Source organism: Jaculus jaculus, chromosome 8 (assembly GCF_020740685.1).
Source record: "Jaculus jaculus isolate mJacJac1 chromosome 8, mJacJac1.mat.Y.cur, whole genome shotgun sequence".
Classification (NCBI taxonomy): domain Eukaryota; kingdom Metazoa; phylum Chordata; class Mammalia; order Rodentia; family Dipodidae; genus Jaculus; species Jaculus jaculus.
Genome location: NC_059109.1, coordinates 125926273 through 125949807, shown reverse-complemented (window position 1 = coordinate 125949807; position 23535 = coordinate 125926273). Strand labels below are relative to the sequence as shown.

The following is a 23535-nucleotide window of genomic DNA, read 5'->3' as shown; positions in this document are numbered from 1 at the left end:
GGGAGGAGAAATAAGCCTCTGGTATTGACTTTTCCCTTTGCCTTGGGTTGCACGAAGGTCTAAGAGGTAGTTACTATGGTCATGCACGTTTGGTTGGAAGAAGAAACTGAGGTTCACTGACCAAAGGACGCGACTTGCCCATCATCACGTAGGAAGAAACTGGTGGCAATGGGAATCTGACAGCTGTGGCTTGGCAAGGGTGGCTTCTGCGTTTCCTTTCCTCCAGCAGGATGGAATCCCCCACTTGTCTCAACAGCAGCCGGGCTTGTCACGGGGCTCCGCTGCCCTCTCCACCCTCCTGACTGCCAGAGTCCCGCCCCGTCCCCTCCCAGTCCCCAAGGAGGAGGGGAGAGCGGCAGAAAGGAGGGGGGTCGAGGAGGCCCAGTCTTATAAAGGAGACTGGATCCGAGCTACCCGCCAGACCCCGGTGCCCGGATCCACCGTGCTGCCCGCCGCCCCACGTGTGCGCGCTGCGTCCGTCCCAGCTCCACCGCTGAGTGAGTTGGGGTGCAAAGAGATTTCCTCCCCTGGACCCCCGTCCCCGAGCCAGCGGCCCACGGAACCCAGGTGGGGCGGATGGAGCAGGGCGCTGAGATGGGAGCATCAGGCACAAAGCCTAATGGGAGAGATCTAGGAGCTGTGGGAGTCAGGAGACTGACCGCTGGTCGGGCCGGCCACCCGGGCGTGCAGCCTGGAGACCGCTAGCCACCCCTCAGGAATGCGCGTGCGGCCGTTGCCATGGCAATGCACAAGCTTGCACCCGCATGCCTCCAAAAGAAAAAGGAAAGTGGTGGCGGCGGTGGTGGGGAGTTGGAGGGCTCTCCCCATGAGGTCCAAGCTCATCACGCAGTTGTCGCGCGCAGGGACGGAGACCATCCCCTCCCCCAGGGCGCATCGCACGGCTCAGCCTCAGTTTCTGCATCTGCCGAATGCAGGCCACATCGCGGGTCGCGAGCTTCCCCCCCAAAAAACTGTATGTAGGATAACCGTCCAGGTCAGGGACCCCTCCTCTAGATGAACGTCCGAGGAGTGTCTCTGAACGGCCCAGATGACTCCTGCGCCCTCGTCCGGTTCGCAGGCCCGCTCGCCATGGCCCTGTTTGGGACCCTCTTCCTGGCGCTGCTGGCCGGTACCCACGCCGAGCTGCCGGGCTGCAAGATCCGCATCACGTCCAAGGCGCTGGAGCTGGGTGAGGCGCACGCGCAGGTGGGTGGGTGGGGGTGTCACCGAGGGTGCAGGGGGTGCTGAGGGTCTCTCTCGGTGCTGCCTCAGTGAAGCAGGAGGGGCTGCGCTTTCTGGAGCAAGAGCTGGAGACCATCACCATTCCAGACCTGAGCGGCGGAGAGGGCCAATTCCACTACAACATCTCCGAGTGAGCGGGGCCTGGGGGCGGGGCTTAGGGAGGGGGCGGTCCCAGGCGCCCGGGGGCGGGGCCCGCGGGATTCCTGCGTGACTTCAGGGGACCCCGTGGTAGATCCGATGGGGGCGTGGTTGGGTGGATGGGGCGGGACTTGAAAAACAGTAGGGATGAAAAGGTAATGGCCAAGACAGGCAACATAGAATGAATGAATAAATAATTAATTAATTAATCAAACAGCCGGGCGTGGTGGTGCACGCATTTGATACCAGCACTTGGGCAGCAGAGGTAGGAGGATCGCTGTGGGTTGGAGGCCACCCTGAGACTGCATAGTGAGTTCCAGGTCAGCCTGAGCTAGAGTGGGATCCCTACCCCGTAGAAACAAGATAAATAAATTAATTAAAACATTCAGTGTAGGTGGTATCAGGCTGGTGGAGCGTAGCCTAGAAGTACGTGGACCAAGAAGAGGGAACCCGGACCCTTGGAAATGAATGTGCCGCAAGCACCAAAAAGGCATGGAAGAATTTTCCAGTGTGTGAGAGCAGAGCCTAGTGCATGGGCTGGTGCAGGTGCAAGGTGGCACATGCCTCAGGAATCTCTCACTGTAAATACATAAACATATTAAAAATAATTTTAAAAAAGAGGGCTGGAGAGATGGCTCGGTGGTTAAAGTGCATTTCTGTGAAGCCTAAGGACCCAGGTTCGATTCTCCAGATCCCAGTAAACCAGAGATGCACATGGTGGCGCATGCATCTGGAGTTCATTTGCAATGGCTAGAGGCCCTAGCATGCCCATTCTCTCTCTCTCTCTCTCTCTCTCTCTCTCTCTCTGTCTCTAATAAATAAGTAAATAAAAATAAAATCTTTAAGAAAAAATAAAAACAAAAAAGAGAGACCTGGTAGGAAGCTGGTATGATGACAGACTCAGGAGCCCTAGGTAGGAGGATTACAAATTTAAGGCCAATTTGTGTGGTGACACACCCCTTTAATCCCAGCACTTGGAAGGCAGAGGTAGGAGGACTGCCATGAATTCGAAGCCACCTTGAGACTACATAATGAATTCCAGGTCAGCCTGGGCTAGAGGAAGACCCTACTTTGAAAAACGAAAAACCAAACAGAACAACAACAACAAAAGAAGCCTACATGAACAATAAACACAACTTGTTGTTACTGTTATTATGTTAAATTATATGTGTATGTGTGTATGTGTGTGCGCATGCATGTCAGAGAGTCTTGCTGCCACAAATGAATGCTACACCACCAGATTCTTGCACTACTCTTTGAGTCCTGCTCATGTGGGTGGCTTGGGAATTAGATACAGGCCGGCATACTTTGCAAGCTACCTCTTTTATTATTATTTTTTGGGGGGCGCAGGTAGGGTCTCACTCTACCCCAGGAGGACCTGGAATTCCCTATGTAGTCTCAGAGTGGGCTTAAATTTACGGCGATCCTCCTACCTCTGCCTTTCGAGTGCTGGGATTAAAGGAGTGTGCCACCACACCCGGCTAAATTCTTATATTTATTGAAGGAAATACAGAGCCAAGGAAAGGCACTGACATGGCTAGAGATCCCCTATGGAGGGCCTGGCAAAAGGAAAAGAAAATTCAGGAAGCTCTTGCCAAGTGGGAAGCTGGATGTGGATAAAGAACACATGTGGAGAGTAAGGGCTAGAGGGCCTCCCTAGCCAGCCTAGGTCCAGGCGAGGGAAAAACACCTATAGCTGGAAGTTCCCAAGTGATCAGAGAGCCTCCAAGCTCTTAACTGCTGAGCCATCTTCTCAATTCCCTTTATTTATTTATTTATTTATTTTTTTGAAGCAGTGTCTAATTGTATACCTGTCTCAGCCTGCCCAGAGCTGGGATTAAAGGAGTGAGATACCACACCAAGTTAAGATGAAAGACCTTTTGTGTGTGTGTGCATGTGTTTTTAAGATAGGGTCTTGCTCTAGCCAAGGCTGACAGTGATGACTTCTTTTGTTTGTTTGTTTGTTTTTATTTATTTATTTGAGAGTGACAGACAGAGAGAGAAAGAGGCAGAGATAGAGAATGGGTGCGCCAGGGCTTCCAGCTAATGCAAACGAACTCCAGATGCATGTGCTCCCTTGCGCATCTGGCTAATGTGGGTCCTGGGGAGTTGAGCCTCGAACCAGGATCCTTAGACTTCACAGGCAAGCACTTAACTGCTAAGCCATCTCTCCAGCCCTGTCTGTCTGTCTGTTTGTTTGTTTGTTTTAAGGTAGGGTCTCACTCTAGCTCAGGCTGACCTGGAATTAGTCTCAGGGTGGGCTTGAACTCATAGTGATCCTCCTACCTCTGCTTCCCAAGCCACGCCTGGCAATGACTTTTTTTGTTTTTTCCTTTTTCAAGGTTGTATCTCTCTCTAGCCCAGGCTGAGCTGAGATCACTATGTAGTCTCATCTCAGGATGGCCTCAGACTCATGGTCATCCTACCTCTGCCTCCTGAGTTGTGGCACCACTCCTGACTCAATGACAACTTCTTAAAGCCCTGGGTCAGATGGAGTTAATCCCTGAGTCACCCAAGTCCAAACTGGGCTTTTGAGGGACAAGGGAAGAAAGAATCCATTCCACCCATCCAGCTTCTCCAGAGGAAGGAGAAGAAATGAATTTACTTATTTAAGAGAATGGGCATGTCTAGGGTCTCCCGCCACTGCAAATGAACTCCAGATGTATGTGCCTGTTTGTGGGTCTGGTTTTATGTGGGTACTGGGGAATCAGACTAAAGCCATCATCTTTGCAAGCAAACGCCTTTAACCACTGAGCCATTTCTTCAGCCCTAGGAATGGATTTCCCGAGTCTAGGTGGTTCCTCTCCCCTTGGCCTTGGACCTGACTCTGGGCCTTTCCACAGGGTGAAAGTCACTGAACTGCAGCTGACTTCCTCTGAGCTCCATTTCCAGCCAGAACAAGAGCTGATGCTACAAATTTCCAACGCCTCTTTGGGGCTGCGCTTCCGGAGACAGCTTCTCTACTGGTTCTTGTGAGGACCCCCACTCTTAGGGGAGGGCAGGGTGCTGTCAGTAAATGCCTGTTAGCTCCCCCCACCCCCCGCCCCGGCCTGCTTTCTAACAGCAGAGGGAAAGGTTTGGTAGGATGTCTGGGAAACATACAGACATGTAGCTTGGTTCAGAGGTGAGCCAGTGATTGGGCCTGGTGGTTCGTGCCTTGATGTGACTAATGCAGCTTTGACCTATTGGGGTGACTCAAAAGACAGACAGACAGACACAAGAATAGAGTGAAAGCTGGGATTGGATGGTCTGCAGGCTCTGATGGGGACACTGCAGCAGTGCCTAACCAGTGTTGGTTCATTTTATGCATACTCAAGAAGAAATTTGGCAACCAGTTTCTTTTCCCAAACATAGAAAAAGCATGGGGAATGGGAGACAAGGTCAGACGATGTAGGAATGAGGCAGCTGTCGACTGTTTTTCTGCCTGTACCACACTGTCTTCTGCACAAGGTCAGGCCCATACAAACAGCCCAAGAGGAGGAGTTAAGGAGGGCCACAGCACTCCACGTCTCTGCGGTTCAACTGGAGGTAGACATGGCTGTGCTTAGGTCAATGGTTTCTACTGGTTGTGGCCAATCTGGGCTACAGTGACACCCTACCTAAAAAAAAAAGCACCGCAATGTATGGGATCAGGGAGAAGGACAGTGAAGCTTCTTCAGTTAAGAACTACTGGGATAAGCACAACCCCCCTTTGGCAGCTATGACGGGGGTTACATCAATGCCTCGGCCGAGGGTGTGTCCATCCGCACAGGTCTACAGCTGTCGCAGGATCCCACTGGCCGGATGAAAGTGTCCAATGTCTCCTGTGAGGCTTCTGTCTCCAGAATGCATGCAGCCTTTGGGGGAACCTTCAGGTAAGCCCCAACCCCAGGGCATTCCTTTGAGCCCTAAAGCCTGATTTCCTAGTCCAATAGGAGGTGCAAGGCTTAGGAGTCCCACCAAATGTACCCAAATCCCAGTGCCACCACTTCCTGGCTGTGTGAACCTAGGCGAGTTGCTGAAGCTCACTGCCTCAATTTCCTTCTCTCTTTTCTTTCTTTCTTTCCTTTTTTAAAAAATTTTTTTTGTTCATTTTTGTTTATTTATTTGAGAATGACAGAGAGAGAAAGAGGCAGATAGAGAGAGTGAGAGAGAGAATGGGCACACCAGGGCTTCCAGCCACTGCAAAGGAACTCCAGACGCGTGCGCCCCCTTGTGCATTTGGCTAACGTGGGTCCTGGAGGATCGAGCCTCAAACCAGGGTCCTTAGGCTTCACAGGCAAGCGCTTAACCGCTAAGCCATCTCTCCAGCCCTTTCTTTCCTTTTTTGGAGGTAGGGTCTCACTCTAGCTCAGGCGCTCAGGCTGACCTGGAATTCACGATGCACTCTCAGGGTGGCCTTGAACTCAGGGTGATCCTCCTACCTCTGCCTCCTGAGTGCTGGGATTAAAGCTGTGCACAACCATGCCGGGCTGAGAGGGATCATGTTTTTTTTAAAAAATATTTTATTACATGCTACCTTTGAGCCCCCACCGAACATTAAGGAAGGAAAAAAAAACATGCGAGCAAATTTCCACTTGGACATTACAACAAGCCTAAGGCTTTGGACTACTGTCCCAAATGGACTAAGCTCACAGTAACAGGGTGGTTATGTTTTTGTTTTTGTTTTGTTTTGTTTTGTTTTTTCGAGGTAGGGTCTCACTCTAGCCCAGGATGAGTTGGAATTCACTATGTAGTCTCAGGGTGGCCTTGAACTCAGGACAGTCCTCCTACCTCTGCTTCCTGAGTGCTGGGATTAATAGGTATGCGCCACCACACCTGGCTTGAAGAATTTCATGTTTTGGACAGCTGGGCACAGCACTGGCATACACAACAAACATGGGCTGGGGAGCTGGCTCAGTTGTTTAAAGGTGCTTGCAAAGCCTGACAGCCTGGGTTCAGTTCCCCAGTACCCACGTAAATAAAGCCATATCTACAACATGGCACATCTTTGAGCTCACTGCAGGGGCAAGAGGCTCTTGCACACCCATACACTTTTAAAAAAATATTTAATTTTTATTATAGGTATTTCTTTTTAAAAATATTTTATTATCTATTTATTTATTTGACAGAGAAAGGGGGAGAGAGAGAGAGTGAGAATGGGCACGCCAGGGCCTCCAGCCATTGCAAATGAACTCCAGATGCATGCGCCTCCTTGTGCATCTGGCTAACATGGGTCCTGAGGAATCAAACCTGGGTCCTTTGGCTTTGCAGGCAAACGCCTTACCTGCTAAGGCATCCCTCCAGCCCTTATTTTTTATTTTAATCCATTTATTTATTTGACAGAGAAAGAGAGAGAATGGGCATGCCCGAGCCTCCAGCCACTGCAAACAAACTCCAGACACATGTGCCCCCTTGTGCATCTGGCTAACGTGGGTTCTGAGGAACTGAACCTGGGTCCTTTGGCTTTGCAGGCAAATGCCTTAACCGCTAAGCCATTCTTCCATCCTCCATACTCTTATTCAATGAATAAAAAATATTGTAAATACACAATACTTAATAGATGAAGAAGTAAACTTCCACTTCAAAATATATTTTATTTATTTATTTATTTGCAAGCAGAGAGAGACAGACAGATAGAATGGGTGCGCCAGGGACTCTAGCCACTGCAAACAAACTCCAGATGGATGCGCCACCTGGTGCATCTAGCTTTATGCGGATAGTAAGGAATAGAACCAGGGTTGCTAGGCTTTGCAGGCAAGTGCCTTAACCACTAAGGCATCTCATCAGCCCGGGGCTCAGGTCTTAAAGAATGCCATGGAGGAGCTGGGAATTCAGGCTGAAGCTGATGAGCTCTTGGCACCATGGTTTCTCCGGCACTGTCATTCCTACTGGCTCCAGCTTGGGATGAGGACTAGACTCACCCATCCTCTCCTCTCTTTGCAGGAAGGTGTATGAATTCCTCTCCACATTCATCACCTCTGGGATGCGCTTTCTCCTCAATCAGCAGGTGTGGGCAGTGGCAGGCCCAGGCAATGGCAGGTGAAGAAAGTGGGGTGGGCGTGGCTGGATTTTGAGGAGCCCTGACTCTAGTCCCACCCCTCCAGATCTGCCCAGTAATCCACCACTCCGGCATGGTGCTTCTCAACTCCCTCCTGGACACAGTGCCTGGTGAGTCAGTGCTCGTGGAGCCCTGTGGCCCAGGCCTGGGGACGGAGTTACTGCGGCAGGAGGTGGCCTCATGGGTCACTGTCAGGGAGCATCTCAAAGCAGGCTCCTTCCCACCCCAGCTGTGGGACAGTTCTGGCTTCAATGTGCCACTGACTTGCTGTGGCACCTTAAGGAAGGAAAAGCTTCTTTCTGGGTCTCAGTTTCCTGACTTGGATGACAATACCTGCCCCCAGGACTTCAGGTTCCCAGCGTGTTGATATTGGGGCCCCTTTTGTCTTCATTATCTGGTAACTTCATAGGTGCTTAATTATGAATTTTTCCCAATTTTTCCAAGCTGCCGTCTCTGTCTACTCTGTCTACATCTTGTCCCACCAGGACATGAGAAAGAAAGAAAGGAGGAGGTGGCAGGGAAAAGCAAGAAGGGAAGCCATTCCTTTGCCATCTTGCTTAGTGATTTGATAACACTGTCACGTTAGTAGGAGTAACTAATAGTAGCTTTGTGCTAGGCATGGTGGCCCACGCCTTTGACCCCAGCACTCAGGAAGGCTGAGGTGGGGTTGCTGCGAGTTCAAGGCCAACCTGAGATAACATAGTGAATTCCACATCAGCCTGGGCTACAGTGAGACCCTACCTGAAAAGAACAAACCAACCAGAAACAATAAAATAAAATAGCTTAGCCGGGCACGGTGGTACACACCTTTAATCCCAGCACTCAGGAGGCAGAGGTAGGAGAATTGCTATGAGTTCAAGGCCACCATGAGACTACATAGTGAATTCCAGGCCAGCCTGGACTAGAGAGAAACCCTACCTCGAGAAAACAAACAAACAAAATATAGCTTCGTCACTGAGCACTTGTTACACACCAGTGCTCGCTCCAGGCACTAAGTGCTTTTCACTTAAAATCAGTTTGATCTTTTGTTGTTGTTGTTGTTCATTTTTATTTATTTATTTGAGAGTGACCGAGAGAGAGAGAGAAAGAGAGAGAGAGAATGGGCGCACCAGGGCTTCCAGCCACTGTAAACGAACTCCAGATGCTTGCGCCCCCTTGTGCATCTGGCTAACGTGGGTCCTGGGGAATCGAGCCTCAAACCCGGGTCTTTAGGCTTCACAGGCAAGCACTTAACTGCTAAGCCATCTCTTCAGCCCAAAACAGTTTGATCTTTTAAGAACCCTATGAGAGGAGTGTCATCCTGTTATGAACCAGAGATGCACAGAGGTTAGGCCCCATGCCCACAAGCACCTAGCTTGGAGTGACCTGAGCCTCTCCCTACAGTGCGCACTTCTGTGGACGAGCTTGTCGGTATTGACTACTCCCTCCTGAAGGATCCTGTGGTCTCCTCCAACAATCTTGATATGGAATTCCGGGTGAGCTGCCTGGGTTGGTGTGCCTGCGACCTCTGCCCTCTGAACCAGCTTACCTCCTCCTCCATGTGATTGGTTGATTTTCCTAAAGCACAGCTCTGCACAGGCTAATCTACCCGCTTAACAGTGCTGGGGGCTTCCTGTGGCTACAGTCCTAGGCTCAACCCTACTTCCTTTTTTTTTTTTTTTTTTTTTTTGGTTTTTCGAGGTAGGGTCTTGCTCTAACCCAGGCTGACTTGGAATTCACTATGGAGTCTCAGGTTGGCCTCCAACTCACAGCAATCCTCCTGCCTCACCCTCCCGACTACTGGGATTAAAAGCATGCACCTCCACACCCAACTGGTCTCAAATTTGTATGCACCACCATGCCTGGCCTCTTGTGAACTTTAAATTAGTTATAAACCTAATACAATGTATATGCTATGTAAACGGTAGTTAGACCATATGATTTGACATGCATGGCGATGCACACCTTTAATCCCAGCACTCAGGAGGCAGAGGTAGGAGGATTTCCAGGAGTACAAGGCCACCCTGAGACTACATAGTGAATTCCAGCATGAGACCCTACCTCAGAAAACCAAAAAAAAAAAATAAATAAATAAATAAATACATAAGATAAAAAATAAGTAAATAAATAAATCTTTTTTTAAAAAAAGGAGGGGGTCTGGAGGGATGGCTTAGCTATTAAGGTGTTTGCCTGCAAAGCCAAAGGACCCAGGTTCAATTCCCCAGGACCCACGTTAGCCAGATGCACAAGGGGCGCACGCATCTGGAGTTTGTTTGCAGTGGCTGGAGGCCCTGGTGCACCCATTCTCTCTCTCTACCCCTCTTTCTCTGTCAAATAAATAAAATAAAATAAAATAAAATAATAAAATAAAATAAAATAAAGAAACTGGGCTTGGTAGCACACACCTTTAATCTCAGCATTCAAGAGGCAGAGATAGGAAGATCACTGTGAGTTAGAGGCCACCCTGAGAGTACATAGTGAATTCCAGGTCAGCCTGGACTAGAAACCCTGCCTCGAAAAAACAAAAACAATTGGAAAGGCCCATCGTGGCTATAAGGTCTTAACTTACCCATTTCTGTCTGGAGGTGGAATTAAACCAAATAACATGCTTCCACTGGGGGGAAAAAAAAAAAGAGGTGAGGAGGGTGAAAGAGTACCAGGCACCAAATAACCTTATGAACATGTCAACAGTGGCTGTCATTAGTGCCACCCAGGCTTCCAAAGGCCACTCAATACCATCTGTCCTGTGACCTTTCTTGGTCCTCCCTGGTTCTCACATTCCCTGCCACATTACGAGTCTAGAGAGCCCCTCTTCCGCCAGCAGCCTCTGGGTCCACTTCCCCGAGGTTTCCCACTGTGCCTGGCTCAGTTTGCCTTGATCCTGACCCCAAGCCCCCCAACCCCAGGGTTCATTCTTCCCCCTGGCGGAAGGGAACTTGAATCTCCTCAACCGGGCTGTGGAGCCCCAGCTGCAGGAGGAGGAACGGATGGTGTATGTCGCCTTCTCTGAGTTCTTCTTCGACTCCGCCATGGAAAGCTACTTCCGGGCAGGGGCGCTGCAGCTGTCACTCGTTGGGGACAAGGTATGCCATGTTCTGCCTGAGGGTGGGCAAGAAGGGCCCGCCATGGAGTTTCTGACGCCTCCTTCCAATTTTCCTGTTCAGGTGCCGAATGACCTGGACATGCTGCTGAGGGCGTCCTACTTCGGGAGCATTGTCCTCCTGGTGAGCACTGGCCAGGGGTAGGGTTGTGGCCAAGGTGGGGGGGTCATCCCCCACATGGCAGCGCAGGGACGGCAGGAGGACACAGGTGAAAGCCCCCTGTGGTGGCCTTTCCTTGCCAAGCCTATTTCTAAATCTGAGAAACAGGGCTTTCATTTCCTGTACTGCTGTGAGTTTGGGAGAAAACCCAAGCCTTATAAGTGTAGGGGACTTCATAATGATTAGTAAGCTGTTACTTTAATGGAGGGAGGGGAGAGGGAGTTAAACATTTTTTAAAATGGGTTTTTTTTTTGTCTTTGTGGGTTTTTTTTCCCCCCAAAGTAGGGTTTCACTCTAGCCCAAGCTGACCTGAAATTAGTCTCAGGGTGGCCTCAAACTCATGGCAATCCTCATACCTCTGCCTCCCAAGTGCTGGGATTAAAGGTATGTGCCACCACACCTGGCTTTTTTTTTTTTTGAGAGAGAGACAATAATTGGCATGCCAGGGTCTCCAGCCACTGCAATCGAACTCCAGACACATGTGCCATATTGTGCACACGTGTGACCTTGTGTCACCATGTGTGTTTGGCTTATGTGGGATCTGGAGAGTTGAACATGAATCCTTAGGATTCTCAGGCAAGTGCCTTAACTGCTAAGTCATCTCTCCAGCCCTGTCTTTGGTTTTTTGAAGTAACGTCTCAGTTTGGCCCAGGCTAGCCTTGAACTCACAATGATCCTTCTACTTCAGTCTCCTGAGTGCTGGGACTAAAGGCTTGCACTACATTGAGCTTTATAAAATATTTAATTCAGCCGGATGTGGTGGTGCACGCCTTTAATCCCAGTACTCAGGAGGCAGAGGTAGGAAGATTGCCATGAGTTCAAGGCCACCCTGAGACTACATAGTGAATTACAGGTCAGCCTAAGCTAGAGTGAAACTCTACTTCAAAAAAAATTATATATATATATATATATATATATATATATATATATATATATATATCTCCCAATTGGGAGGCTGAGGTAGGAAAATTGCTGAGTTCAAGGTCAACCTAGGGCTACAGAGTGAGTCCCAGGTTAGCCTGGGCTATAGATGCTGCCTCAAAACAAAACAAACAAAAGGGAGACATCCCTTTGGATTATTTATGGGTACAGGTCTGGTGGGTGTAGGAAGCCACGTGAGTCTGTTTTTGCCATCCCTGGGCTCCAAGAAAACCTGGGCTTTGCCTCTCTTCCCCTTCCCCAGCGCTTGCCAGAGAACAGGTCAGGGTTGTGATGGCCCTCTTTGCTCTGTCCCCAGAGCCCTGCAGTGATTGATTCTCCCTTGAAGCTGGAGCTGCAGGCCACGGCCCCCCCGCGCTGCACCATCAAGCCCTCGGGAACCACCATTGCTGTCACTGCCAGTGTCACCATCTCCCTGGTCCCACCTAACCGGCCTGAGGTTCAGCTGTCTAGCATGATCATGGTGCGGGCCCTGTTATGGGGGTGGGTTCTTGGGGTGGGGGGGACTGCTGAGACCTGGGCTGTAGGCCTTTCCAGTCCATAATATGGCCCTCTGCACTTTCCTGCAGGAAGCCCGTCTCAATGCCAAGATGACATTCCGGGGCAAGGCACTGCGCACTAAACTGGACCTGCGCAGGTGTGCAGATGGATGAGGGTTTGGGGCTGGTCCTTAATCTCTTTGAGCCTTAACATCTTTAGGATAATCACGCCCACCCCACAGAACGGTGGCACTAAAAGTGAGCTATCCCTGTAAGGCCCTGGCAAGCTGGGGTCTGTCTTAGTGCAGCAAGACTGCTCCCTTAAAGAACCTCCTCTCAACCAGGCATGGTGGCACTCCCCTTTAGTCCCAGTACTCTGGAAGACTGAGAAGAATTGTTGTGATTTCAAAGTCAGCCTTAAAAAATATGACGGGCGTGGTGGCGCACGCCTATTATCCCAGCACTCGGGAGGCAGAGGTGGGAGGATCACTGTGAGTTCAAGGCCACCCTGGAGCTACAGAGTGAGTTCCAGGTCAGCCTGGACCGGAGTGAGACCCTACCTTGAAAAAACAAAATAAATAAATAAATAAATAAATAAATAAATAAAGAAAGAAAGAAAGAAAGAAAGAAAGAAAGAAAGAAAAAAAGAAAGAAAGAAAACCAGGTATGGTGGCGCATGCCTTCAATCCCAGCCCTCGGGAGGCAGAGGTAGGGAAGATCACCATTTGTTCGAGGCCACCCTGAGACTACATAGTGAATTCCAGATCAGCTTGAGGTAGAGACCCTACCTTGGAAAAAAACAAAAACAAAAACAAAAACAAAAAAACTGACCTGGAACTCACTCTGCAGTCCTAAACTGTCTTCAAACTCACAGCAATTAAAGGCAAGTAATTTCCCCCCTGTGCTACATACAGGGAAATAGAATGGTAAATACAATCGACTTTTTTGTTTGTTTGTTTTTAATTTTTTCGAGGTAGGGTCTTGCTGTAGCCCAGGCTGAACTAGAATTCACTATGTAGTCTCAGACTGACTTTGAATTCAGTGATCCTCCAACCCCTGCCTTTAATCCCAAGTGCTGGGATGAAAGGTGTGCACCACCACACCTGGCTGGAATCTACTTCCTAAGGCTGTGCCATCAGTGTCATAGAGATTAGCCTGCTCTGTGTGTGTGTGTGTGTGTGTGTGTGTGTGTATGCATGTTTTGCGTGTACATGTGTGTGCAAGCAGAGGCCAGACTTCAACATTGAGTATCGTTCCTCTGAGGCACTATCTACTTTTCCCTCTCTTTTTATTTTTGAGGTAGGGTCTCACTCTAGCCCGGAATCCATTATGGAGTCTCAGGTTGGCCTCGAACTCATGGCAATCCTTCTACCTCTGCCTTCTAAGTGCAGGGACTAAAGGCGTGTACCACGATGCCAGGCACTCTCTCTCTCTGTCTCTCTTTTGAGACAGGGTCTCATTCTAGCCCAGGCTGACCTGGAACTCACTCTGTAAGCCAGGCTGGTCTCAGACTCATGGTGATCCTATTTCAGCCTCCCAAGTACCACAGGCTTGAGCCACTATACCTGGTCCGTCCATCTCTTTTGAGACAAGGCCTCTCTCTACCTTGGAGTTTAAACTGGCCAGCAAGGCCTAGGGATCCACCTGTCTCCACTTCCCCAGTATTGGGAACACAAGCGTATACCACCGTGCCTGGCTTTTAACATAGGCGCTGGGAATCAGAACTCAGGTCCTCATGCTTCTGTGGCAAACACTTTACCAACTGAGCCATCTTTCCTGCCCCTGACTTTTTAAACGAGCTTATTGTTGATTTTTGCTGAATAGATAGCACTTGCAAAGCTAGCAGCAAGAGCTGTTGGCATAGAGAAGTGTTGCGTGTGCGTGCATGCATACACACCCACAAACACAGTAGCAGGCCTGGAGAGGAGGCTGGGAAGAAACCCCCTCAAGGATGCCCACCAGGAAGATGTAAGGTGGAGACTGGAAGGCTGAAGGCCTGAGAAGGGGTGTTCTTCCAGGCTTCACGGCCATGACGAGGCTCGTTTTCCTTGAGCAGGTTCCAAATCTACTCGAACCAGTCTGCGCTGGAGTCACTGGCAGTGAGTTGAGGACGGTGGTGGGCTGGGCTGGGCTGGGCTGCTGGGGGCACGCAGGTAAGCCCAGTGCCCACATGCTGCTACTGTCTGTGCCCCTTCCAGCTAATCCCTCTGCAGACCCCACTGAAGACCCTGCTACAGATCGGGGTGATGCCTATGCTCAATGGTAGGACGTGGCTGTGAGGAGGGAGGAACGGCAGGCTGGGGGAAGGAGAGGTGGTGGCACCCAGCCTGAGCTGGCCGCTTCCGTTCACAGAGAGGACCTGGCGCGGAGTGCAGATCCCCCTACCTGAGGGCATCAACTTTGTGCGCGAAGTGGTGACAAACCATGCAGTGAGTGGAGGGTGGAGGGAAGACGGGTGGAGAGGGCCTTCCCTTCCTCCCCTGTAACTCCCCAGAGGCCTCCTTCAGCACAGCCCTTCCCTCACCAACTGCTCCTCCCTGTTTTTGTTTTTGTTTTTTTTTTCCATTTATTTGTTTTTGTTTTTCTGAGGTAGGGTCTCACTCTAGCTCAGGCTGACCTGGAATTCACTATGTAGTCTCAGGGTGGCCTCGAACTCAAGGCGATTCTCCTACCTCTGCCTCCTGCGTGCTGGGATTAAAGGCATGCGCCACCATGCCTGGAACTTTAAAAAAAGATACATATTTTATTTATTGCACAAAGAGAGGAAGAGATAACTACAGAGAGGCAGATATAATGGGCATTCCAGGGCCTCTACCCATAGCAAACGAACTCCAGACACATGTGCCACCTTGTGCATCTGGCCCATGTGGGTACTGGGGAATTAAACCTGGGTCCTTAGGCTTTGCAGGCAAGTGCCTGCTAAGGCATCACTCCAGGCCTCTTTTGCATTTTTTTTTTTTTTCAAGGTAGGGTCTCTCTCTGGTTCAGGCTGACCTGGAATTCACTATGTAGTCTCAGGGTAGCATTGAACTCATGGTGATCCTCCTATGTCTGCCTCCCGAGTGCTGGGATTAAAGGCGTCAGCCACCATGCCCAGTTTACATGCACCATTTTGCTTTACATGGGTACTGGAACTGAACCTAGGCCAGAAGGCTTTGCAACCTTTAACCACTGAGTCATCTTCCCAGCTCCACTTCCTGTTTTAATCTTATACCAGACCTTCTCTCTCTAGCAATGATTCTCCAACCTCACCACAATCTTTTTTTTTTTTTTTTTTTCGAGATAGGGTCTCACTGTAGCCCAGGCTGACCTGGAATTCACTATGTAGTCTCAGGGTGGCCTCGAACTCATGGCAATCCTCCTACCTCTGCCTCCTGAGTGCTGGGATTAAAGGCGTGCGCCACCACGCCTGGCTTCACAATCTCTATGAGTCTTTCAAATCTAAGTCGACAGGTCCGCTTCTACAGGAAGCCTCTGTCTCTGCAGCCTTCCCTTGATAGTAGGTCCACTTTGGTGCGCTTTCTCCTGCTGCACTGAAACCTTCTCAAGGCCAAGCACTCCCATCACTCTCTCTCTAAATTCCAAGGTGACTGAATGACTAAGATCCCCCCCACCCCACCCCTTTGCTGTCCAGGGCTTCCTCACCATCGGGGCTGACCTCCACTTTGCCAAAGGGCTCCGAGAAGTAATTGACAAGAACCGGCCTGCCAACCCCATGGACCCTGGGACCTCCAGCGCCCCTCCACCCTCTGCAGCAGCTGCCTGAGCCCTCCAGCCCCAGCCCGGGAGCTGGCGCTCAGGACTTCACTCCTCCTCAGCAGCCCTTCCCTCTCCCCTCCACAACCTGTAGTGTTTCCCAGTGCCACAGAGAAGCTGGCAGTCTGAAGCTGTACCCAATTTAATGCCACAATCAGTCAACCCATCAATTACAATCCGTCCACACCTCTCCTTGGGCTTTCCTGAGAGCTCTGTTGGAGTCCTGGGATGGGGTCAAGGTGTCAAGAAGGGCCAAGCCACCCCAGGATTCAAGTGTTCACTTGCCCCCCGGGGCTGTTTGTGTGAGGCCCTGGAGCCTGGTGGGATGCACAAGCAGTGAGGGGAGTGGGGGCAGTTGCAGAGCAGAGACCTGCCCCACAAGGGGGACCCCCTCCTGGAGAGCGGCCAGAAGGCTCTGGATCAGGTCACCAGGGATATCCACAGGTCCCCTTGGCTCTCAGTATGGCTCCTTATTCAGGAAACGTGAGAACATGGTGAAGGCGGCGAGGGGCTTGTCAGTGGGGACCATATGTCCAGCGCCCTAGGGAGCAGAGTCCTGTGAGATTCTGATCCCCAGCAATTCACTTCCTGTTATAGAATCCCCGGGCGCTTCCTTCACCCCTAGACCTTTATTCTTCCCTCTCCTCCTCCCTGAAGACATCCCAGAATCACAGGAAGCTAGAGGGTCAGGCCAGGTGGCACCCCAACTCTTCCCCTTGGGTTCCTGTTGCCCCCTCCCCCAACTAGGCCAGGCCCTACCTTGATTGTGAGAAAGGCAATATGTGAGGACTCCTTGACGAAGCCAGCGACCTGCTCCCCACTCTCCCCGTAGTCAACGAGCCAGGGCCTGCGCTGCACCTCCATCTGTCCCAACAGGAGACATCAGCTTGCGGCCACCACCCCTAAAGACTTGGGGGCAGGGCACCTCTCCAGATTTGCACTCGCCAGACCAGTGGCACTCCAGGCCCATGTGCTCCTTACCCTCACACTCAGCCAGGTCCCAGAGCCTGGAGCACCCCCCGCCTTACCTTCTGGTTAAGAGAATCCACAAACCACTCATCCCCTAAGAAATTGCAGGCCATGTCCACATCGCCGTTATATAACAGGATCCGGTATCTCTGCAGTAGGGCAAGGGCAAAATGGAGTTTTAGGATGAGCCGAGGCCCCAGCTGTTCCCCAGTTCCAGTCCTACCTTTCAAGGGATGCAGAAGCCCAGCTAAATGACACAAACAGTGAACTCGTAACTGCTTATGACATGTCCCGTAAGTATCAACCAACCTTTTTGCCATATATGAAGGGATTATATCATTATTAATATTTGGAGGGGGTGTTTTCTTCTTCTTCTTCTTCAAGGTAAGGTCCCATTCTAGCTCAGGCTGACCTGGAATTCACTATGCAGTCTCAGGGTGGCCTCACTCACGATGATCCTCCCACCTCTGCCTCCTGAGTACCCGGATTAAAGGCATGTGCCACTATGCCCGGTGGTCAGTCACTCTTTCTTTCTTTCTTTTTTTAACTTTTTCTGATAGGGTCTCATGTAGTCCGGGCTGGTCCTGAACTTCCTGATCCACCCAAGTGCTAGGGTCACAGCATGTACCACCACATCTGCTTTATGAAGTGCTGCCAAATGAACTCAGGGCCTCATGCATGCTTGGGAAGCACTCTACCAACTGAGCTCTGCCCCCAACCTCAGGAGGGAGATACCATTATTATTATTATTATTATTGTTTTTCCCAAGGTAGTGTCTCACTCTAGCCCAGGCTAACCTGAAATTTACTATGTGATCTCAGACTGACTTTGAACTCACGACAATCCTCCTGCCCTTGCCTCCTCAGTGCTGGGACTAAAGACCTGCACCACCAAGCCCACCTAGGAGATATCATTATTATCCCCTGTTCCCACCGCCTTTTTTTGGAGTCAAGGTCTTTTAGTAAAGTAGTCCAAACTGACTTAGAACTTGAGATCGTTAGCCAGGCATGGTAGCTCACATCTTTAATCCCTGCATTTGGTAGGCTGAGGTAGGATTGTAGTAAATTCTAGGCCAACTTTAACTACAGAGTGACTTCCAGGTCAGCTTGGGCTAGTGCTTCAAAAATCAAAAACAAAGCCGGGCGTGGTGGTGCACACCTTTAATCCCAGCACTCAGGAGGCGGAGGTAGGAGGATCGCCATGAGTTCAAGGCCACCCTGAGACTTCATAGTGAATTCCAGGTCAGCCCGGACCAGAGTGAAACCCTACCTTGAAAAACCAAAAACAAACAAACAAACAACAACAACAAAAAGGAATTTTCCCAGAGCCACATGACTGGTAAAGGGATATCCCTGACAATCCTTCATGACACTGGGCAAGGACTTCGCCCACCCTGGACCTCCATTTGTCCATTTGTGACCGTCCCACTAGCTCCTTTCATTCTAAAGGTGCCTGTGCTCAGGAGGATCCATTGGCTGCCTACAGCAAAGTAGCATGGGCTCCAGATTAAGTCCAAGTTCAAATCCTGACCCTACCAACCATGGACCTTGGGCAAAGGACTTCATCTCCAAGAGTTTCAGCTTCTCCAGTCCAAAGGGGGACGGGGGGTGGGGTGGGATTGCTCTAAGGGGACCCACAGCTTGACACTGTACCCGAGTCCCACAGCTGCTGGTGGCTCCTGCGCCCTGCTATGCCATGCCCACGCACCTGGGAGTTGAGCAGCTTCAAGTACTGGGAGTTCATGCTTTGGTAGAGACGGCGGTATTGTAAGTTCACCAGGAAGCTGTCAGGAGCGTCAGGAAAAGCAGGGTGGGGGCAAGGAAAAGACAACCGATCAAACCTCTCCTACTCCCAAACCGCAGCCTAGCCAGCAGAGACTTGGGTTTCAGACCCATCTTTGGGACTGTTACCTCTCTAGGACTCAATTGAATGGTGACCTGGCATTCAGAGATTCTCAACCCACCCCTGTAGGGAAATGCATAGGCACATCTTCTGATTGGCACAGTGACTGGGGCACAGCAGGTGTTCAGTGTGCCAGGGCCAGCAGGTGGGAAAGTCACAGTCACAATAGGGTAGCACATGGGTGGGCACTAACCATTCAGGACAGGCCTAAATGCTGCCATGCCAACTATCAGTCACCCTCTTGCGTGTATGTGTGTTGCAGGGAGGGGGGATCATAGGAAGCTCTGGGAAGCTCTGGATGGCAGTGGAATGGGGCTTGGGACTGTCTCTTCACTAAATGTCAGATAAATAATGGATATTAACCCATGTGGCCAATTACAAGTGAATTGCTCACTTGGAATTCAGAGATGTCAGATAACCCTGCATTAATGACTCATTTCCACCTCCAATACCCACACCGCTCCTCTTGAAACTAACCCTAGCCATAAGAACACTGGAAACCTTGCTGATGTCACAAGTCCCAACAGCCGGCCACCCTCTGGAGCCACACAGGGACATTTGCTCACTTGCACATATCCCAGCGGGGCAGCTGCTCGGGAATGTGGAGGGCCTTCCGCACATACGGGTTGTTGAGGTAGGTGGAGGCGGCGGTGGTGTTGGTGCAGGGAGGATCCATGTGTACTTTGCCCCCAGAACGTAACAGCAATGTCTGGGGGCACAAACACAGGGCCAAGGTCTTCCCTTGTTTGCCCCACCTTCCCCATTGAGGGGCGGGGGGAGGCCCTTTCCCTAGCATACCTGATACCATTCCCGCTTGAGTGGCAGGCGAGTGAAGATGTTGCCAAAATCCTGGACCACAAGAGTGTCCGTATCCCTGAAAGTAAGAGGGGTTGGGTGGGTACTGGGCCTCCAGGTGGGGCTGGGGTTGGTCCAAAAGGCACATGGCACCTCTTACCTAAAATTGCTGGGCACTCCACCAGCACACGGCGCGTAGAGATTATATATGTTGAGGCCAGATTTGCCCACGATGCGAGACACTTCCAGGAGCTGTAACAATATAATCTATGACCTTAGTGACTCCCACAAATCATTGTTCTCTGTTCTACTTCACCTCCTGTTATCACCTCTACGCCTACTGTTTTTTGACAGGTAATTAAAACAGGCTCAGTGGAAGGGATCTTCCAGACCTGTTTCCAATCCTAGCACCACTATTTTCCGCGACGTAACTTCAGGCAAATGATTTAAAATAAACATGCTTTGCCTCTGTTTCCTCAATGGATGTCCCAGAGGTGACTACAAGGCTGGAAAACCCAGGATAGAAAAAGCAATGGGGCAGGCTGGTGATGTAGTGCAGTTAATAGAGAGCTTGCCTTGCATACATGAAACCTTGGGTTTGATCCCCAGGACCACACAAAATAATAATAATAATAATAATAATAACAACAACAATAATAATGGGGCTAGAGGCAGGGAGTTCCTGGGAGAAAATATGGTCCACGGTGGCAGGGCTAGTGTACAATGGGGGCAGAAGCTCACGTTGTTCACGCAGTCTGGATCTTTGTTGTCGTAGAAGTTACACTTGTCGTGAGAGCAACAGTGGGTCTGGAGCAAAGACCAGAGCCTGTGGGACATCAGAGGGAACGTGCTTAGGCTGGTAGTTGGGCATAGGAGACAAGGTCCCGTTCCTCCAACCATCCACCAGGCCCTGAGCTCACCTCAGGAGATTATGAAAGATTTTCAGGGTGTGGTATGCAGGTCACCCAAACCTAAGGTTTCTAAGAACCTGACCCTCCAGTCTATATAGACCTCAGTTCCTTATTAAAAAAAAAAAAAAAAAAAAGCCGGGCGTGGTGGTGCACACCTTTAATCCCAGCACTCAGGAGGAAGAGGTAGGAGAATCGCTGTGACTTTGAGGCCACCCTGAAAATATATAGTGAATTCCAGGTCAGCCTGGGCTAGAGTGTGAGGCCCTACCTCAGGGAAAAAAAAAAAAAAAAGAGGAAGGCTTGGCGTGGTGGCACATGCCTTTAATCTCAGTACCTGGGAGACAGGGACTATATAGTGAATTCTAGGTCACCCTGGGCTACAGTGAGACCCTACATGGAAAAACTAAAAAAAAGAAGGGGTTTGAGACAAGGTCTTATTATGTAGCCCAAGCTGTCCTCACACAATCCTCATCACCTCCTGAGGGCTGGAATTACAGGCATTATCGCCATGCTCAGCTTCCTTAGCTCCTTCAAATTCTGATCTCATTCTTGGCCTTTAAGCACCAAACCCTTCTACTAACCCCAGTCCCCACCTGTTCATCAACCAGAGCAGGGAGATTATCTGCCTGAGGTCAAGTCTGAGATCTCATGATTTGCCCCACCCAGAAATTGCCCAACTGTCCCTCTCCCATACCTGTTCCCCAGAAGGCCATGGTAGTAGGCAAAGTAGACCAGTGAGTTGTCATTCTGCTCATAGGAGGAGAGTCCATTGCCCACAGCCAGCCCCTGTGAAACAGCCAGGATGTTCAGCTCATCTGGAGGTCGAGGATGAGGAGGAGCCTCCCCTGACCCACACCCAGGCCCTTCTGCAATCTGGAAGCTGAGACCCGGGGTGGATTGTGGGGGTGGGAGGTTGGGTGTGGAAGGCCACTCAATCTAAACAGAGCCAGCAGCCTGACGGGTGAGCTTCCTGTGGTAGGAGGACTAGATGGGAGGCGATGGCCAGACTGACCTCGCTAATGCAAGGGTTATGGTTGCAAAGTGCCTCCCCTTGTCTTCCACAGCCGCTCTGTACCTGAAGGTTCATGCTGGGGTCCTGCATGACCAGTACAGCCAAGGTGGGGATGTAGATGCCAGCGTAGCTCTCACCCGTCAGGAACAGTTTGTTGTCCTTGTACTCAGGAAAGAGGCGGAAGAAGTCTTGAAGCGCTTCAAAATTGTTCTGTGCAACCTGGGGATGGGAGGATGGAGGGAACTAGGAAGGCTCAGCACTGAGGCTAGAAAGATCTTCAAAGAGAGTGAAACCAACCCACCCTGTTTTGTGCAAGAGGAAGTGACTTGGCCATGATCATATTTCAGAGCATGTGACAGGGTGAAAAGAGGACTCCTCCATGGCGAAGCTCTTTGCCCTAACCATGCCACCTTCGAAGGAACAGCGACATCAGGGTAGGTGGCCAGGCGCCAGACTCACCTCCGTGTCGTTGGTGGCGTATTCCTTGTCATTGGAGTAGGAGAAGCCCACCCCAGCTGGCGACTCGATGTACAACATGTTGGCAATCTGGAGAAAAGGAGGAAATGGGCAGAAGAGGGGAACCTAGACCATCTGGTGCCCGCCCCCACCCCTCCGGGACCCACAGCTGGGGTTATACCAGGTTCCAAGCATAGGGGTTGTACTCCAGGGTGACACCATCTGGCTGTATCTGAGGAGGCAAGAGATGGCTGTGTGAGTCTCAAGGGGCAAACAAAGGAGGAAGGATGAGGCCAGTGGTGTTGGCCCTGTATATGAGGCACCAGCCCCCAAAGAGTGTGTACAGACAGTAAAACCAGTGGTGTAGATGCCAACACCGAGGCTCAGGGAGGAGGAAAACAATTTTTGCCCCAAGATTCCTGCCTGACCAGCTTCCCGGTCTTTTCCATAGACAATGTCCCTTCCCTCTCCTGGGTTACAGTGGGCGAAAGCAGGGGTTCACTCACCAGGAAGGGGCCGTGCTCCGTGAGGAACCCGTCTAGGGAGCTGCACCCAGGACCCCCGTTGAGCCAAAGTACCACCGGGCTGTTCTTAGGGTCTTTCTGCGACTCCACAAACCTGGGAAGGGGAAAGGACATGAGGGTAGGTGCAGGGACGCCCCCCCCCCCCACCGCCTCCCTGCTCCCGCCAGCCCCGGCGTGAGCAGACCAGTAGTGGAAGTGCTTGGAGTCCGAGGCTTTGAGGTAGCCCGAGTACTGGCGGAAAGACGGCTGCTTGGCCAGCCCGGGGAGGCACTGGATCTCGTCCTGGTCCGGGGCGGCCGCGCCTGGGGATGCCCAGGACACGAGCAGGAGCAGCGGGAGCAGCGGGGAGCGCGCGGCTCGGACCATCTGCGGGAGGAAGCGGCGGTGCCCGCTGTGGACCAGGTCTCTCCACCCTCCGTGCCCGGAGAGCAAGCGCCCGCTGGGGTCCGGCACTTTCGACCCTCCGTGCCCCAGAGAGCAAGCGCCCGCGGGATTCCACCTCTCTCGATCCTCCGTGCCCGGGGAGCAAGCACCCGCTGGGGTCCACCTCTCTCCACCCTCCGTGCCCGGGCAGTAAGCGCCCGCCCGCTGGATTCCACCTCTCTCGACCCTCCGTGCCCGGGCAGCAAGCGCCCGCTGGATTCCACCTCTCTCGACCCTCCGTGCCCGGGCAGCAAGCGCCCGCTGGATTCCACCTCTCTCGACCCTCCGTGCCCGGGCAGCAAGCGCCCGCTGGATTCCACCTCTCTCGACCCTCCGTGCCCGGGCAGCAAGCGCCCGCTGGATTCCACCTCTCTCGACCCTCCGTGCCCGGGCAGCAAGCGCCCGCTGGATTCCACCTCTTTCGACCCTCCGTGCCCGGGCAGCAAGCGCCCGCTGAGTACCAGGTCTCTTCACCCTCCGTGCCCGGGGAGCAAGCGCCCGCTGGGATCCAGCTCCTCCCGCGCCCGCCCACCCATCGCAAGTCCGGGGATCCCCTCCAGACCCAGTCTCCCCCTTACCTCAGCTTCCTCGAGTCCTTTCTCTCCAGGAGGCGCCTGCGGACTGGAAGTCATGTGTACTCCAAGTCACGTGAGCTTCGGCGTCACGTGACGCTCTCCCCACTTTTGGGTCCCTGATGACAGGTCAGAGTCCACACAGGTCTTGAGGGCTGT

The 23535-nt window shown here is 51.5% G+C and overlaps 2 protein-coding genes across 4 annotated transcripts; one reads left to right on the top strand and one right to left on the bottom strand.

Annotated features, from left to right (window-relative positions):
- The first annotated feature begins 349 nt into the window (after positions 1–349).
- LOC101609494 (phospholipid transfer protein) lies at positions 350–16004 on the top strand. Of its 2 annotated transcripts, none has more exons than XM_004663898.2 (16): positions 350–497; positions 1079–1189; positions 1273–1372; positions 4224–4352; positions 5079–5234; positions 7285–7348; positions 7446–7509; positions 8783–8874; positions 10285–10461; positions 10543–10602; positions 11876–12040; positions 12147–12214; positions 14113–14155; positions 14255–14318; positions 14409–14485; positions 15691–16004. In XM_004663898.2, the coding sequence occupies exons 2-16, from the start codon at positions 1090–1092 to the stop codon at positions 15820–15822; spliced, it is 1491 nt and encodes a 496-aa protein (XP_004663955.1). In that variant the 5' UTR covers positions 350–497; positions 1079–1089; the 3' UTR covers positions 15823–16004. The 2 variants fall into 2 exon arrangements, with proteins under 2 accessions (XP_004663955.1, XP_045011857.1); XM_045155922.1 differs by having other exon boundaries at positions 433–567.
- Ctsa (cathepsin A) lies at positions 15939–23535 on the bottom strand. 2 transcript variants are annotated; one of them, XM_004663899.2, is made up of 15 exons: positions 23383–23535; positions 22566–22747; positions 22364–22475; positions 22039–22089; positions 21861–21947; positions 21465–21620; positions 21084–21175; positions 20220–20304; positions 19639–19730; positions 19482–19557; positions 19250–19392; positions 18489–18564; positions 16841–16930; positions 16572–16676; positions 15939–16353 (listed from the first exon to the last, which is right to left on the bottom strand). In XM_004663899.2, the coding sequence occupies exons 1-15, from the start codon at positions 23434–23436 to the stop codon at positions 16270–16272; spliced, it is 1485 nt and encodes a 494-aa protein (XP_004663956.2). In that variant the 5' UTR covers positions 23437–23535; the 3' UTR covers positions 15939–16269. The 2 variants fall into 2 exon arrangements, with proteins under 2 accessions (XP_004663956.2, XP_045011858.1); XM_045155923.1 differs by lacking the exon at positions 23383–23535 and adding an exon at positions 23125–23130.

Excerpts from the sequence above, each read along its gene's own strand:
- LOC101609494 (XM_004663898.2), top strand. The coding sequence starts at position 1,090 with ATGGCCCTGTTTGGGACCCTCTTCCTGGCGCTGCTGGCCGGTACCCAC. Across the intron at positions 10,603-11,875 it reads TCGGGAGCATTGTCCTCCTG|AGCCCTGCAGTGATTGATTC; the intron begins GTGAGCACTGGC and ends CTCTGTCCCCAG. Across the intron at positions 14,156-14,254 it reads CTGCGCTGGAGTCACTGGCA|CTAATCCCTCTGCAGACCCC; the intron begins GTGAGTTGAGGA and ends TGCCCCTTCCAG.
- Ctsa (XM_004663899.2), bottom strand. The coding sequence starts at position 23,436 with ATGACTTCCAGTCCGCAGGCGCCTCCTGGAGAGAAAGGACTCGAGGAA. Across the intron at positions 22,748-23,382 it reads AAGGACTCGAGGAAGCTGAG|ATGGTCCGAGCCGCGCGCTC; the intron begins GTAAGGGGGAGA and ends TTCCTCCCGCAG. Across the intron at positions 22,476-22,565 it reads TCCAAGCACTTCCACTACTG|GTTTGTGGAGTCGCAGAAAG; the intron begins GTCTGCTCACGC and ends TCCCCTTCCCAG.